This window comes from Macroventuria anomochaeta (assembly GCF_010093625.1).
Source record: "Macroventuria anomochaeta strain CBS 525.71 unplaced genomic scaffold BU25scaffold_35, whole genome shotgun sequence".
NCBI classification, from domain to species: Eukaryota; Fungi; Ascomycota; class Dothideomycetes; order Pleosporales; family Didymellaceae; genus Macroventuria; species Macroventuria anomochaeta.
The window spans coordinates 290,622-305,075 of NW_022985396.1; the positions used below are offsets into that span (position 1 = coordinate 290,622).

Consider the following 14,454-nt stretch of genomic DNA (forward strand, 5'->3'; position numbering starts at 1 on the left):
CAGGCGCGACGTGACTCTATAGGCGTTTGCGAAATACCTGCCAGACCCCGTGACCTGGGCAGAGACGCCCACACCTTAACAACAACGTGAATTTCCAGTCTGCAACCTGGCAGTTCTATGCAGCCCTCTCGCCAACAAACACTGACTGCAATCATGCTTTGTACGACCACCTGACGTACTGGTCGGATTCTAGCTTTCTCAGGGCCACAAGAGGCACATCGACTCCGTAGCGCGCATCACAGAGGAGATTTATGTGGGTGGAAACGGAGATGTACTAGTGATCAACGCCGATATTCATGTGAGTTGATGTTAAAGGCTAATACCCCATTACGGTTATGTCACACTTGTGATGCTCTCAGATTACACGGCATACTGAAGTCTTACAAAACGCCGCCGTCAAGCCAGTACGAACAGAAAGCCAAACAATAGCATGTCAAAAGACACGATGTATCGGAAGAACTTATCTTCATTGAATGTGAAGTTCTGGCACTCCTGAGCCAACCAACGTTCGAAAAAACCAACGTAAATATCGTGTCACTGCAGCACAGCGCGAACACTGCAGCATGTGGACAGACCTAGAGGCATCTCAGTTTCAACTTTCTGCGTTTTAGGCAGATCGAGATTAGACAGGAAGACAATATTTCACTTGGGTAATGTCGCGGCCCCGCAGCGATACAAAAAGGCCGACCATTCTGACCCTCGGGTCCTAAAGGTTATAGACACCGCAACAGGTAAGGTGGGTGGGTACTCCTCTGTCACTTCCTATTTCCGTAATTCTGGTCTGCCACTCGTCAAAATCGACGTGTCATCTGACAGTGCCAGGTTCGACATCACTTCAAATACTGGAATGACCATCACAACGTTCTAAAGCAGACCAAGCACCTTACAGAAGAGGGTCTACTTGTCTAGCTCGTCAGAGATTAATCCAACGAAGAAACACGCCGATCGAACGTCGCGCATTTGAACTCGCATCGATAAGGAAATAGGATAGAAGTTTAAGACCAGCAGGTCTGATGCCATCTTCCTAGATTGATGGTTGTGAAGATGTCGAAGTCGCAAACACGAATCTTAGCGAGCGATTGTGTGCTCCCAAGATCACGACCTCCACCTTCGTAACGTCACGGCCCAAAAGCAACAGCCCACATGTAGAATCGAAAACAATTAGATCCTCTTCGAAGTAATCGGCCTCATAACATCCCTGCTGGAAACAACAACCAAGCCACAGGTCATGCCTTCCGCAGTAACCCCGGAACCACCTACCATCCCAAATTGGAAACGACCTTGGCATACTTGACTGGGTAGAATATCAAGATCATTGACCCATTACTTTCAATTCGCCTAGTGGGAAGCAAGAGCTAGCTGGAGGGCTAAGAGATGCTGTTCACACCACGGGGTTCCTCAGTGTTGTTGACACAGGACACACAACAAGAGGTGGTCCGTCAAAACGACATAGGGCAAGCATACTTTGATCTTCCATTAGAAGAAAAGGGCGATGCAGCTTATCGACGCGACTTCGCCAACGGAAACTACTTTGTCTATCGCGCTGCGTACGAGAAGAAGATTATAGGCACTGAAGTCCTCGGCAGCGTGGAGTCAGTCAATATCCCAAGTTCATTACATCTAACGAACATGAGCCTTTTCGCCCTTGCCTGCGCCAATTTCGACGGAGATCCAAGAGTTCTCGAGACGTTCGTTGGATATCGCTTCGAAGATCCTCACACTTTTCTCCATCAGTCTTGAGCTTCCAGAGGATTACTTCTCGAAGCAACACTCGTATGAGGACGCTTCGGAGGTAATTACAATATTACGAGACCGGTGAACCATTGAGCGATGTTGTTCAGACCACATCCAGTATATGATATATCGCCCACGGCCCGCTGGAGAAGATGCAAATGTGGAGAATGCATGGTCTCGCGCGCACACAGACTTCGGTTCACTCACCCTCCTGTGGTCTCAGAATGTCGCCGTGCTACAACTCAAGACTCCACCAGGGCGCAGTGGAAGTACGTACCACCTGTCGACGACGGCATAACCCGCAACGTCGGCGACACGCTAGCTTTCTGGTTTGCCGGATACCTGAAGTTGTTACCGCGTGAGCGGTGTAGATTGGAGGCTGTATCTCAACGTGATGTATTGCTATTTGTCTTGTTGTATTGCATGACATTCTTGTCCGGGAGCTCTCAGCTTAGAGGTAAGTGCACTTGCCCTCGGGCAGTACCTACTACGATAGGATACCATGTGACACAGACCATGTGGTTACAGAAGTCAGACCATCCACCGAGTTATCAGACCGCCAGAAGATCGAACGCACATCAACCGCTTATACCTGTTTTACTTTGTAATACCGGGCAATAATGTTGCTATCAAGCCGGCACCATTGCCGTTGCTGAAGCGCTTGGGCCTTGTGGCTGAGGATCAAGAGAAGCAAAGCCAGTCAGAGGTCTGGAGTATGTGAGGGAGCGAGTCAAGAACCATCACAACCACAACGACTAAACTGATATTGAGGGGGAAAGTTTCAAAGTTGGTAACCTGGAGATCGAAGATGAAGCCGCATAGTTTCGAAGAGCAAAGTGTGGTTAGTATCGGTGCCTTGCAAAATGTACGAACGCCCCTGGATTTTGGCTCAATATCATCAAGCATACGTCACAGGTGGGCGAGAGCTTCCAAGTGGCTAGCTAAGGCTGGTTGATAGGATGGGTGACAATCCGGATGACAGGATGCAGGGCAGAACTTGAGATACATTAGGGCACTAAGACAATTAACCACTCACGTATGTGCCCTGCATGCTATACTGTGGTACGTACAGTCACTGTGCCAAAACTCAGGAGGGTCCGTACATTTCGCAAACGATTGTAGCGTCTGAATAAGGACTGTCTACAACAAACGCTGGAAGTAAGGACCAAGATCGCTGAAGCGCAAGCTCAACCACAAAACAAATTACCATCTTCTCACCCATTCTTACCTCCGTCCCAAACTCTCTACCAGTTCAAGGTCAACCCACTAACCGCACCATCCCACTGCACCCGATCCGCATCACCAACAGGCACAAGCTCATATCCCACAAGTCCATTCTTAACGTTCCAGTCTCCAACCTTCGGGCACTTAAACCCGTTCAATTGATTGGGCGCAAAATCCAGGACCGTAGCATCACCATTGAAATTAACCTTCACTCTGCCAAGAGGGTTATTCCTCTGGTTGCCTGGACCACCCCAGCCCTTGCTGCCCTCTTTAGGCGCAGGCTGCAGACTGGAGAATACGTCAATAAGCCCGGTGCCAGACACGAAAGAGCCAGTCTCAGGATCAGAGGACTGGGTGTTGGGTTCGAGCCAAAAGCGCAGGAAGCACGTATCGGGGAGGGTGCGGCCGTTGAGGTCGAAGGTTACGAGCGTGCTGTTGTCACGCCCGTCCCAGTTGTTGCGGGAAACTTCGCCGCGGTAGGTACCGTAGTCAATGGCGCCGTTCTGACCGTGGTATATGGAGATGGCGGATGGTGGGAGGATGTTGTTGTATCTGCCCGTAGGGAAACGGGCCTCGAGGGACGCCGGGGCGGCTGAGGCTATAGAGAGAAGGGTAGTAAGGGCGATAGTGGTGAAATGCATTGTGACTGTTGGTATTTGGTGGGTTTGTGGTGTTGAGAGTTGTGGGAGGGTGTTGGATATGTGTTTGGTTGGTTGTTGCCTGCTAATGATGAGAGAAGCTGATGGTGTTGTGATATTGAACTGCCGTGAACTCTCTGCGTCTCTTTATACATTTTCTTCAGCATTCCAAAATACATCTTATATCTACGTAGGCTGCAATGCCTACTCAGAGTCCACGTTTAGAGTTGAGCACCTCCATGCAACCTCAGAAAGCCACATCCAATGGCAAGAGCCATCGTGTTGGTCTCAACGAAGGGCGCAGCTTCACGCGACCAAGTTTGCTTGGGGTGGTGGAGGCATTGCCGTCAACTGTTGCTCCGCAATCCGCTTATGACTACTAACCCAAGCGTCCCATTAGACACAGCAAATCGGATCGTTCGCAGCTCTCGTAAATCGCATTTAAATGCCAGAGCCACATGATGATAGGCGGGGCGTAGGGCAGGGGAACTGGGAAGCTGGGGTAGTGCGGCTGAGCGCTAGCCAAACTTGGTGGGTAAAGAGGGTACTGATCTATTTCTGACGTTGCAACGTCGGTGGCTTCCAACTCTTGATCTACTATGGGCTTGCGCAGGCACTCGCTTAGGCAAGTAGTCAGAGTTCTCACACTCTCCAGATAGCATCAGCCATCTTAGCAACCTGTCTCATCTCAGCTACGTCATGAACCCTCACAATGTCAGAGCCACCTTCTACGGCCGCTGCAATAGCAGCCGCAGTGCCCCAAATTCGGTCCTTTGCTTCTTGTATGCCGGTGATCTTGCCAATGAAGGCCTTCCTGCTCGTACCTACAAGCCATGGGAAGCCTTCTAAGCCGGGGTACTTCGTCAGCTCATGCAGACGTCGGAGCAACTCCAAATTCTGCTCTTGTGTCTTTGCAAAGCCAATGCCCGGATCGAGAATAATGCGCCAGCGGCGGACGCCTGCTGCCTGAGCAGCACGCACGCGTTCGAGGAGCTCGCGACCTACGCCTTCGATGATACCGTCAGGATACGAAGTGAGCTTGGTCATGGTCTCTGGCGTGCCGCGCATGTGCATGAGACAGACCGTGCATCCAAGCTTCCCCATTGTGGAGAGCATCTTGTCGTCCATGAGACCAGCGCTTACATCATTGATGATGTGCGCGCCAGCTTTGATCGATTCTTCAGCTACATCGGCGCGATATGTATCGATGCTGATTGCAATATTTTTTGCCTCGGGCAAACGCTTAATCAAGTCGACAGCGGGCAGTATACGGGCAAGCTCTTCCTTCGCTGAGACTTGGACAGCGCTAGGCCGGGTCGATTGACCGCCAATGTCAAGGATGGTGGCTCCAGCTGAGATGTGCGATCTGATCGTATTCGCAAGCGTGGCTTCATTGTTGTTGAAGTTCTTGCCTCCATCAGAAAACGAGTCTGGTGTGACGTTGAGAATCGACATGACACGCGTATCTCGATTCGACTGATAAGCTGTGATATTGGGCTGTCCGGCTGCAAGCGGTGTCAAAGGCGACATAGGCTCGTCCGATCTGGGAAGGCGTAATAGATGCTCTTCGAGCGCACCTGCTGGTAGAGCTTCATCCTTAGGCAGGCTTTCCTCTGGTATCAACCTGCAGCTACTTAGTCTGTGGCATACATATGTTCGTATGGCGCTTACTCGCAGAGTGGTCGTAGCACAAACTCTCTCTCGAGCATCAGAGCGTGCGGTAGTTGCAGTCTTTCATTCTTCATTGTAACGTCCTCATACAGTAGGATGTCTAAGTCAATGTTCCTGGGCCCTTTGTCGATGACTTTGACACGACCCATGATGTTCTCGACTGCCTGAAGCTCATCCAGTAGCTCCGTTGGCGAGAGTGATGTTTCTATCTGTAAATGTTAGGGTACTTGGAGCGTGGTTTGGGCCGATGTGACGTACCTCACATGCACCATTCACAAACATGTTTTGATCAACCACATACATAGCCTTGGTCTCCCACAAACTGCTAGTACGTAGGATCTTGATCTTGCCACCAGCTTCCATATATTTGCATGCCTGCTCGATCATAGCCACTCTATCACCCATGTTGCTTCCCAATGCCACATAAGCACGATGCTTCTTCTTGCTAGCAACCTGCGATATGAACCGTACATCTTGCGTTCGGCTGTGTCTCGAGCTTGCGAGAGGTTTCTGAGTTGATGCTGCCGGGCGTAAGCTCAGGGTTGAATAGCATGTCGGATATTGTGTGCATTTTGGCGTTGCTCGTGATGTGACGACATTGTACGAAGACCTCGAATTTGGTCGCAAGCGTCTCAACGAGCTCAATGCGCGCAACTCTGCGGTGCAGGACATGATCACTAAAGCCTGGAGCGCTCGTGATGCCGGATCATTTGCATGTGACGCAGCCGGGTGTTCGGTGAAAATTGTAGTGCCCGGCCACTGGCGGCACGCTACCCCAGATCCTGACCAATACGGCCTAGCGCCCTCCACTTGATGTTGTGCCTCGGTATCCGGCTTGAATGCGCTGGAGAATCGACATACTCCTCACCCCATAAGTTCCCGTGCTCCTCCTTCCTCTTCATTTCCTTTTCAGCTGTTTCTCTACAGACCTTGTACCACTACATATCCCGAAATCATCAACCGTACAGTCAAAATGTCTTCTCCACGTACGTATCTGCTTCACACCACTCACGTTTGACTGCTGACGTGCCGCAGAGCAACTCCGCACGAAGCTCACTGATCTGCTCAAGATCAAGCACCCCGTTCTGCTCGCTGGCATGAACGTGGCTGCTGGCCCTAAGCTCGCTGCTGCTGTCACCAACGCTGGAGGTCTTGGTGTCATTGGTGGTGTCGGTTACACACCTGACATGCTGCGAGAACAGATCGCCGAGCTCAAGGGCTATCTGAACGACAAGAATGCGCCGTTCGGTATCGATCTTTTGCTCCCTCAGGTTGGTGGTAGCGCTCGCAAGACCAAGTAAGTGCATATGGTATTTTCTTGAGGCGAGTTGTTTTGACACACAATAGCTACGACTACACAAAGGGCAAGCTGAACGAGCTCGTCGACATTATCATCGACTCTGGCGCCAAGCTCTTCGTCTCCGCCGTCGGCGTACCTCCCAAGGCCGTCGTTGAGAAGCTGCACAAGCATGGCATTCTGTACATGAACATGATCGGTCACCCCAAGCACATCAAGAAGTGCCTCGATCTCGGCGTCGACATTATCTGCGCACAGGGTGGTGAGGGTGGTGGACACACTGGCGACACACCAACATCTGTCTTCATCCCTGCGGCAGTCAAGATGGTCGAGGGTCACAAGTCGCCTCTCACCGGTGAGCAGGTGCAGATCGTTGCTGCTGGTGGTATCTTCAACGGCCAGTCGGTCGCTGCCATGCTCAACTTCGGTGCCACTGGTGTATGGGTTGGTACCCGCTTCGTCCTCTCTGAAGAGGCTGGCGCCCCCAAGGCTCACCAGGAAGCCGTTCGCACAGCTGGCTTCGACGACAACGTTCGCACAATCATCTTCACAGGACGACCCCTCCGTGTCCGCACAAACCCATACATTGCAAATTGGGAAGAGAACAGAGCGGCTGAGATCAAGGAGCTGACCAGCAAAGGCATCTTGCCTGTTGAGCACGACCTTGAGAAGCTGGGTGATGACCTTGATGATGACACAATGGACAATGCGCGACCGTTCTTGATGGGCAAGGTTGCTGCTGTTGTCAACGAGAGGAAGAACGCAAGGGAGATCATTGATGAGCTGGTCGGGGATGCCGTCAAGTGGCTGCAGACCACCAATGGGTACATCGTATCCAAGTCGAAGCTATAAGTAGCATATCTGTGTGTAGTTTTTCGAGTGATTTAGCATGTTTCAATCATTTGTAAGATCTCTCTGCAACACTTCTTGCGTTGGAGATAAAGCCAACTACCGTCATGGCGACCAGCCTCAAAATAGATCTTTTTAGCTAACTGCACGCAGCGTTGTAGTCTTGTAGAACTTTGCATAGTCACGGACAGCGTGCAGTTCTATGCTGACTATCTCCCTCAGTTCTGACGAACAATAGCCGGCTGTTCCTGCTATCTGAGAGCAGCGTGTGGCGCCGCAAACCGTGTTCCATTCTTCCCCTCCTAGTGCTCCCTACACTCCACGACAATGAAGTATGCACGCTGGAACTCTCCTTAGTCACTTGGAGCCTAAGCTGATGACCCGCAGCTTTCAATCCAGACTGACCGAGCTCAATGACGAATTACGCGAACTGAATCATGAATTTTCAATGCTTACCGTTCTCAAAAACTAGATATGTTCTACTCGTGAGTAGTCTTGTGCCTCTCTGCTGCGGTACCACGAGCAGTTCGCTCACACGGAACAACAATATTACTTTGGATCCTGTCAATGAACCCTACTGTGCCACGTAGAACTCCACCTACACTGCAAAGATGCCACCGCAACTACTCCGATTACCTGCGCGTCTGCCTCAAGAGCTTCGCGACATGATATACGTACAGTTCTGGAAAGAGTCGCCATCGGCTTACCGCACAATGGACGTTAAGCTGCATGACATCAAAATGACGCATACCACAGAGCACGACAAGGTGCCCTTTATTGGGGGCCCAGAGCATGTGGGATCTGTGGTGGCTCGGGAGGCCGTAGAAGCATTCTACGCAACCCCCTGGAAAATCACCACATGATTTCTACGTCTCCAATCTCTCCGACTTCGAAAGGTTCCTTGACGAAGGCGTGTTCAACGTTGAACTGAATCCAGCGACTGTACTCCAGAAACTAGATCTTCAGCTACCTCTTGCAATCTGCTAATCACTGGAACTAGGGCGGCCCATAAGCTACTAAATAGTGAAGTGTCGCCTGTATTCATGACCGAGCTCGGTGCAAAACTCGACATGCTTAGATGTATCGAAAAGAAGCGGACCTTCAGACTGAATATCGAGGTCTTCTAGTACCGCATAGGCTCAACGACTGGTCTAAGCTGTTCCATATCCTGAGGCCAGTCCTCCGAGAGTTCGAGTCCGCCGGCGGACAAATCTCCATCGATTAGTCTTACAAAGGGGCATGGGACGAGCAAGAGACCGAAAATCATCTTCACCTGTCTTGGTCAACTATATCAGGATTCCCAGCGTCAACTGCAAAGAAGATGTGCTGCAGTTGCTGAACAAAGTGAGTTCGCCCCCCCCCCCCCCCCCCCCCCCCTTTGCCCCGATCAATCACTTGGCCTCACAATGCTGACTGTTTGAACAGCATACTTCCAGGGTCTGGGCTTACCACCAAGAATAACTTGAAGAAGATCTTCCTGGAGGCCCTGTGTCAAGCTTCTTCTCATTCCCTGAGGAAGACGGTGATGATGATATGAAGTGTCAATTAAAACTAGGTCAAGATTACTTTGGAAGGAATTGACAGTCGCAGTCGCAATGCCGAGTACATCATGCTATCACCTGAGGACTACAAGCACGTTTTGCACCGAGCGTATGGTTCCGTCAATGGAACTTTCAAGCAGGGCACTCGCGCCCGAATAGAACACAAACCGTTTTCGGGATGAGGCAGAGGTTTTCATTGACAGAATGGAGGATGGAGAACGGAATGATCTTCTGCAAAGCTTCCTCGTTGAGTTGAACTGGTAGTAAAGCGACTGAAACTTCCAGTACAATATCAATGCATAGGTATGTTCGTGCATACAACTTTGCCAAAGTCTGTTGTTGCACTTGGAAGTTTGAGAAACCAAACGCTTCCTCGATCGCAAGTGGGGAAGGGGGCCGTTCGCGCTAAGGGAAGCCACACCCACGTACCGCCAAAGCACTGTCTAAAGCCTATTTCGTATCACGATGGAGCTGGGCTTCAATTCATCAATTGGCGTACCGACATTCAAGATCTGCTTGCACAGAATAGGAGTGTCGAACGTCTCGGCCATACCGTGGAGCGTCTGCTCATGCAAGAAGTATTTTGGTGACTACAATCAATCCATATGATTTGGACATTGTGGTGTTGCACGCCCAAATGCTTTCAACTCGGACCTTTCACTGCAATATTATCTAGATATGACCTTCAGATCACTCTTGCAAGTTGTTAGGAAAAGGGGATTCGAGCTGGAGATCAGGCTGGAGCAGACGCGCATACGGGCTCGCTTACTAGTCGACATAATGTGAAGGCTAGCGCCTGTCGTAGAAGCGTTCGAGCCTGGCGGCGCAAAAGTCACAACCGTCTGGGTCTATCGCGTGAAACACTCCGGCTACGGCAGTAAGATCGAGAGACCCATGACAGACTGGGCTGGAGCAAAGTGGCATACTTTAAATTGGTTGAGGGAGCTGATAGGCTCTCTTGAGAACATGCGTACAGAGACAGTCGAGCCATACACAGTACAGGTGCTAATGCAGTTTACCGCAGGAGAGCCAAATCGATCTTCAAGACAGGGAGTACTCCCAAGAACACCGTCCAGACTACGATCCGAACAACATTCGCGACCGCTTTTGCGACTCAGACGATGAAGGGGCATATGCTTCTGAGGAAGACAGGGATTTTGAGTGCGAAGATGCTTGATACTCTGCGTGTCTAGATTTTGTGGGTGGCTAATGCTTCATCTAATTGTTGCCAGCCCAAGATTAGGCACAAGCCTACAAGACCTTTATTCTGTCAAATCATTGCCCTAATCTGAGTGAAGACATAAGCCTGAGTCTAGTGTTGAGCTGGCTTGCCATATCGATCCCCTTCGCAAAGTCATTCTTGGCGTGAAAACATGTGTAAGCAACACTTCCGGATGAGGTGACGTTTTCGCATTAGTACGTAGTCGTCTCTGCGGCCTCGGAGGGCTCAGGACCAGTATTCAGTGCGCACGTTGCAATGAGCGAGTGGCTTCTTTAAGCTCTCCTGCAGTGGGACGATGCTCGGGCTTGGAATGTAACATCTTTGGAAGCAGGTCCAAAAACTTTGTATCGATCCTTCTCAATACTTGATGCCAGCGGTTGTTCCTGGCACTTCGCTCACAAGCTTCTCCAAGCCATTAACAGATCTCCTCGATGTTCATGTAATAGGGGAACGCTGGTGACTCACTGCTGCCAACGCAGTTGCGGAACAGCATCCTGAGCCTCTTCCACTCGTCATAGACCGAAGACGATAGTATTGTAGCCATCATCTCCACAAACACACAGCCGAAAGAGAAGATGTGGGAACTGAAGCCTCTCCTCTCTTGTTCTACGACTTCAGGCGCCGTACAACAGGGAGTGAACAAGGAAATTCTTGGGTCAGTCTCGGACTCTGCAGCAGACTTGTAAGCTCGATCAATCCCAAAATCTGCCACGTATATCTTGTAGGTAGGGAAAACAGTCGTTCTCCATGTTGGTGGGTCGAACCAGTAAATTGCTTGGTTTGAAGTCCATATGCCTGATATTGTGGGCATGTATGAATGAGACCGCATTCGAAATGTAGCCGAAAAATGTTGTGAGGGCCTCTGTACCGATCTAACCCTGTGCCTTCGGACTGTTGGAGAAGTCTTCGCTTAGGTTGGCTCTCAGCGAACTGCTTCGCTTGTTCATCTCGTCCGTAAACTCCGCAAGATTCCACTGTGCTACGGGATACAACAAGATGACCAGGCGTCTCTCAATGACGTGTGAATGGCGCAGCTTGTCCAAATGCTCAACCTCGGGGATCGCCTGTCTTCTTTGTGGAAGGCGACAAGAAAATCGTCTTTTGCACTAGTCGTACTCGGCGGCACCTTACGCACTCCACAATTGCGGACTGGTCACGTCCAAGGGCTTTTTCTGATCTGAGTGGGACCTTGCTTTCGTCTCGCAAGGTATACTCCACGTGTTCACCACGTCCGGACCAATTGAGTTCGTTGGTGAGGATTCCACGGGCTTCCAGATGTTTCATCCACTCACTACTGAACACCGGACCTTTTGCCAGTACTCGTGATATGATAGCGTCCCTGACCTTTTCGCTTCTTTACATCGCATCGCGGACGTATTGAAAGTATGCTTGTTTCAGCTTCTTTGGATCTTCGATGGTTGGCACTGTCTGTAGCCATCGATCTGTATTTTTGAGAATTGTAGGCTTGTTGTTCCCATTCGGGGTGACCCCATTCTGAGTCGTGTCTGTCAGCCATGCTAAGCGGTCTTCCAATATCACGAGGCTGGCGGTGAAATATGACATAGCAGAAGATCGAGCTGTGTGAAAACTGAGTGGAGTACCAATAGACGATGGACCGCTGACGACTGTTCCATGAGCTGATCCCAGGCTTCGGCGAGAGCTGCTATAGCTGTCCAATTTTGGTCTTGAAGGGGCGGGACTGAAGAAAGTCATCATGGCCTAGGAGGAAGGTCGCCGGCAAGGTCGAGCTCGTCCTCATCCTCAACTCGGGCTTGCGCTGCAGGCTTTCCGATACTACTGCATCTTCTCAAAAACCAAAGGTTTGCATAACATCACTGGCCTCTGTCTGTCGCCGGCCCGTTGTTGCTCGGTCTGAATGCGCACATCGCCATTGGATACTGCTACTTCGGTGTTCATGATTGAAATCGACCCCAAGGTACTCGAATTAGCAGAGAAAGAGGATTGAGGCCAAGGAAGGCGTACTGGCGCGTCAGATCGAACTTAATCTGAAAGTGGTGGACGGAGTCGAGGCCGTGCAGGGCTTCAGCCGCACTGAACGCAACCTTTGTGGCTGCATATCGAAGACTCTCGACCTCTGGTTGGCGACATGCATCGCTGAAAGGGGTACAGGTAACCGGAACACAGGGGTTTGTACGAGGAAAAGCGAAGGCGTTCGTGATGGTTGTGCGGGTGCACCAATAGAAGGGCAGGCATAACCACCTTTTCACGGAAGCGAACCGATGTCGCGTTCCGTGCCTAGACTCCTGGGACGAGCAGTACTCCGCTGCATGCTGTGTATTCGAAAGGTAAACGGCTGACAAGTGAACAGAATGTGAATCTCTCAAGCCTACTGGCAAACACATGGACATACGGGTATAGAACAGATGCGGCCCAACAACATTGACACTGCGATAACCGCATCTCTGAAAGTGATGCTGCTCTTGCATGATGCAACGCTCCTCCTTTCACAGCCTTACAGTCTTCCTCATGGATGAAAACGATGTCTTTTGATGACGCATCATGTCTCTTAGCCCCTCCTCGGTCGAGGACTCTTGGATGCCCTTGGGCTCTTCGGCACCAACCCCTCGCCCTGCGCCTTCATCTTGGCCATGGCACCCTCAACAAGGCGCTGCTTCTTCGCAACGTGTTTGTGGCGCTCCTCGATCTGCTGCTCAAAATCCCGAGCGGCCTTCCGCTTCTTCTGTCGTGCTTCTCTAGTTCTCTTGATGATAGCGCTGAATTGATCGAGGAACCAATCACCCGCATCCTCCCACTCGTTGGTCGGAAGCGCACTGAAGAACTCAAATTGGGCGGCAGGGTCAAGCTTGTGTTGCGCGAAGAGCAAACGCTCGTCCAAAGACTTGTCGCGCATATCTTCAGGCAGAACAGGGTCGGCCTCATGTGGATTCCTGTCAAAGCTCTCGTCTCTTAGCTGGTCGTAGTCCATTTTGAAGAGGACATCTGGATTGTAGTCGCCGTCCGGAAGGGTCGGAGGCTCTTCGATCGGAGCAGGTTCGACATGCTGCTGGACAATAGGTACTACCTTAGCACGGGCCGTCGAAGCGTGCTTCGAGATAGCTGCGGGCTCCGTGATCTTTGGAACTGGGTTCTGAATACGTCGTGGTCCCGTTGGCAACCTTGAGGATCGTTGCGGAAGACCGCCCGAATCACCTTGAATGACGACCTCAGGTCGAGGATGAGCGGTTGGAGGTGCAGCCAATCCTTGCTCGCGGCTGACCTGGCTGTACGTGGCTGGTCGGCTTGTTGGTGGAAGGGCTGTCTTATGCTGTTGGCCTGATTGTCCACGAACATGTACAGCACCGTCAGTGCGTTGTTGTCCACGAATCTGCGCACCCTGTCGCCAAAGTTTGGAGTTCTGGGGCATGGCAGTATTGGCATGTGGTACATCTGATGCCGAGTTTCGCTGCAGAGGCTGCTGATTGAATAACGGTGCGTTTGTTCCGTGTTGAGGAAGGCGTTGTGGAGAGGGCGATGGCGAACCGAGGTCCTCGAAGAGTGGCTCCTGCTGCTCATCCAACTCTGTAGGATTACCATCAGTTGTTGTAGGGTATGAGTCACCGTCGATTGTGCGAAAGAGCTGTGGTTGAGTTTCTTGCAAGAACCGCATGCGCTCTTCATGGCTGGCATGAGCCATGTTGTGTTGGGCAAGGTACTCGTTCAGCGTCTCGTCAATTTCGGGCTCCTCTTCCTCATCGAACTCATCTTCACCAGAAGCTTCTTCGTCACCACCAGTCTCAGACTCTTCGTTGTCAGGCTGTAACAGCTGCTGGTCAACCTGCGGACTGTTCTCGACTTCAACACCCGATTGATTGACTGTTGTATCAATGCTGCTTTCAGCGTCAGTCTCCCAAGGATCACGTTTTCGACCTTCACCTGAAGGTCGTCGCTGCAGGTGCTGTGGTTGCAGAGAGGCAGATTGATGCTGAGCGACGCTCTCGCCGCGTGCATGGAGTCCTTGTGCTGTGGGCGGTCGAGCGACGCCTGGCTTCATCTGAACTCTCGCATTTGCTGCGATGGCCTGTCGGTTGACTGGCTGCCCGTTCTGAGGACTGCCTGGTCGGCCATTGCGGCTACCTTTGACGAAGTTCTGCAGTGCTGACATAGCGTCTACACTCCGTCGCGTGTTTCGAACGTCAAGAAGCAGCCTTTGGCTGATGTCACGCGTTTTGGTGTCAAGATGTGAGAGCTAAAAGGTGAGGTAAAGCCGGGATTGGCAAGCGCGGTCATATTTGGCACTAACCGGATACAGTATCGCCT

General features: G+C 51.2%; 6 protein-coding genes across 6 annotated transcripts; 2 read left to right on the top strand and 4 right to left on the bottom strand.

Moving 5' to 3' along the window:
* Positions 1 to 1,374: 1,374 nt before the first annotated feature.
* BU25DRAFT_434041 (Clavaminate synthase-like protein) lies at positions 1,375 to 2,556 on the top strand (the record flags this gene model as incomplete). The annotated part of the gene is made up of 6 exons (XM_033708837.1): positions 1,375 to 1,609; positions 1,677 to 1,792; positions 1,853 to 1,966; positions 1,999 to 2,084; positions 2,263 to 2,440; positions 2,506 to 2,556. The coding sequence occupies 6 exons, from the start codon at positions 1,375 to 1,377 to the stop codon at positions 2,554 to 2,556; spliced, it is 780 nt and encodes a 259-aa protein (XP_033557925.1).
* A 304-nt stretch (positions 2,557 to 2,860) lies between these two features.
* BU25DRAFT_173671 (uncharacterized protein) lies at positions 2,861 to 3,729 on the bottom strand. Its single transcript, XM_033700842.1, has one exon. The coding sequence runs from the start codon at positions 3,597 to 3,599 to the stop codon at positions 2,979 to 2,981; it is 621 nt and encodes a 206-aa protein (XP_033557926.1). The 5' UTR covers positions 3,600 to 3,729; the 3' UTR covers positions 2,861 to 2,978.
* A 509-nt stretch (positions 3,730 to 4,238) lies between these two features.
* BU25DRAFT_349702 (folic acid synthesis protein-like protein) lies at positions 4,239 to 5,939 on the bottom strand (the record flags this gene model as incomplete). The annotated part of the gene is made up of 3 exons (XM_033703268.1): positions 4,239 to 5,220; positions 5,268 to 5,476; positions 5,526 to 5,939. 3 exons carry the CDS (start codon positions 5,937 to 5,939, stop codon positions 4,239 to 4,241), a joined length of 1,605 nt encoding a protein of 534 aa, XP_033557927.1.
* A 257-nt stretch (positions 5,940 to 6,196) lies between these two features.
* On the top strand, positions 6,197 to 7,655 carry BU25DRAFT_414197 (oxidoreductase-like protein). Its single transcript, XM_033707225.1, has 3 exons — positions 6,197 to 6,253; positions 6,303 to 6,564; positions 6,615 to 7,655. Exons 1-3 carry the CDS (start codon positions 6,241 to 6,243, stop codon positions 7,414 to 7,416), a joined length of 1,077 nt encoding a protein of 358 aa, XP_033557928.1. The 5' UTR covers positions 6,197 to 6,240; the 3' UTR covers positions 7,417 to 7,655.
* Positions 7,656 to 10,339: 2,684 nt separating this feature from the next.
* Positions 10,340 to 11,103, bottom strand: BU25DRAFT_173720 (uncharacterized protein). Its single transcript, XM_033700844.1, has one exon. The coding sequence runs from the start codon at positions 11,003 to 11,005 to the stop codon at positions 10,592 to 10,594; it is 414 nt and encodes a 137-aa protein (XP_033557929.1). The 5' UTR covers positions 11,006 to 11,103; the 3' UTR covers positions 10,340 to 10,591.
* A 1,443-nt stretch (positions 11,104 to 12,546) lies between these two features.
* Positions 12,547 to 14,367, bottom strand: BU25DRAFT_173716 (uncharacterized protein). Its single transcript, XM_033700843.1, has one exon. The coding sequence runs from the start codon at positions 14,297 to 14,299 to the stop codon at positions 12,704 to 12,706; it is 1,596 nt and encodes a 531-aa protein (XP_033557930.1). The 5' UTR covers positions 14,300 to 14,367; the 3' UTR covers positions 12,547 to 12,703.
* Positions 14,368 to 14,454: the final 87 nt, after the last annotated feature.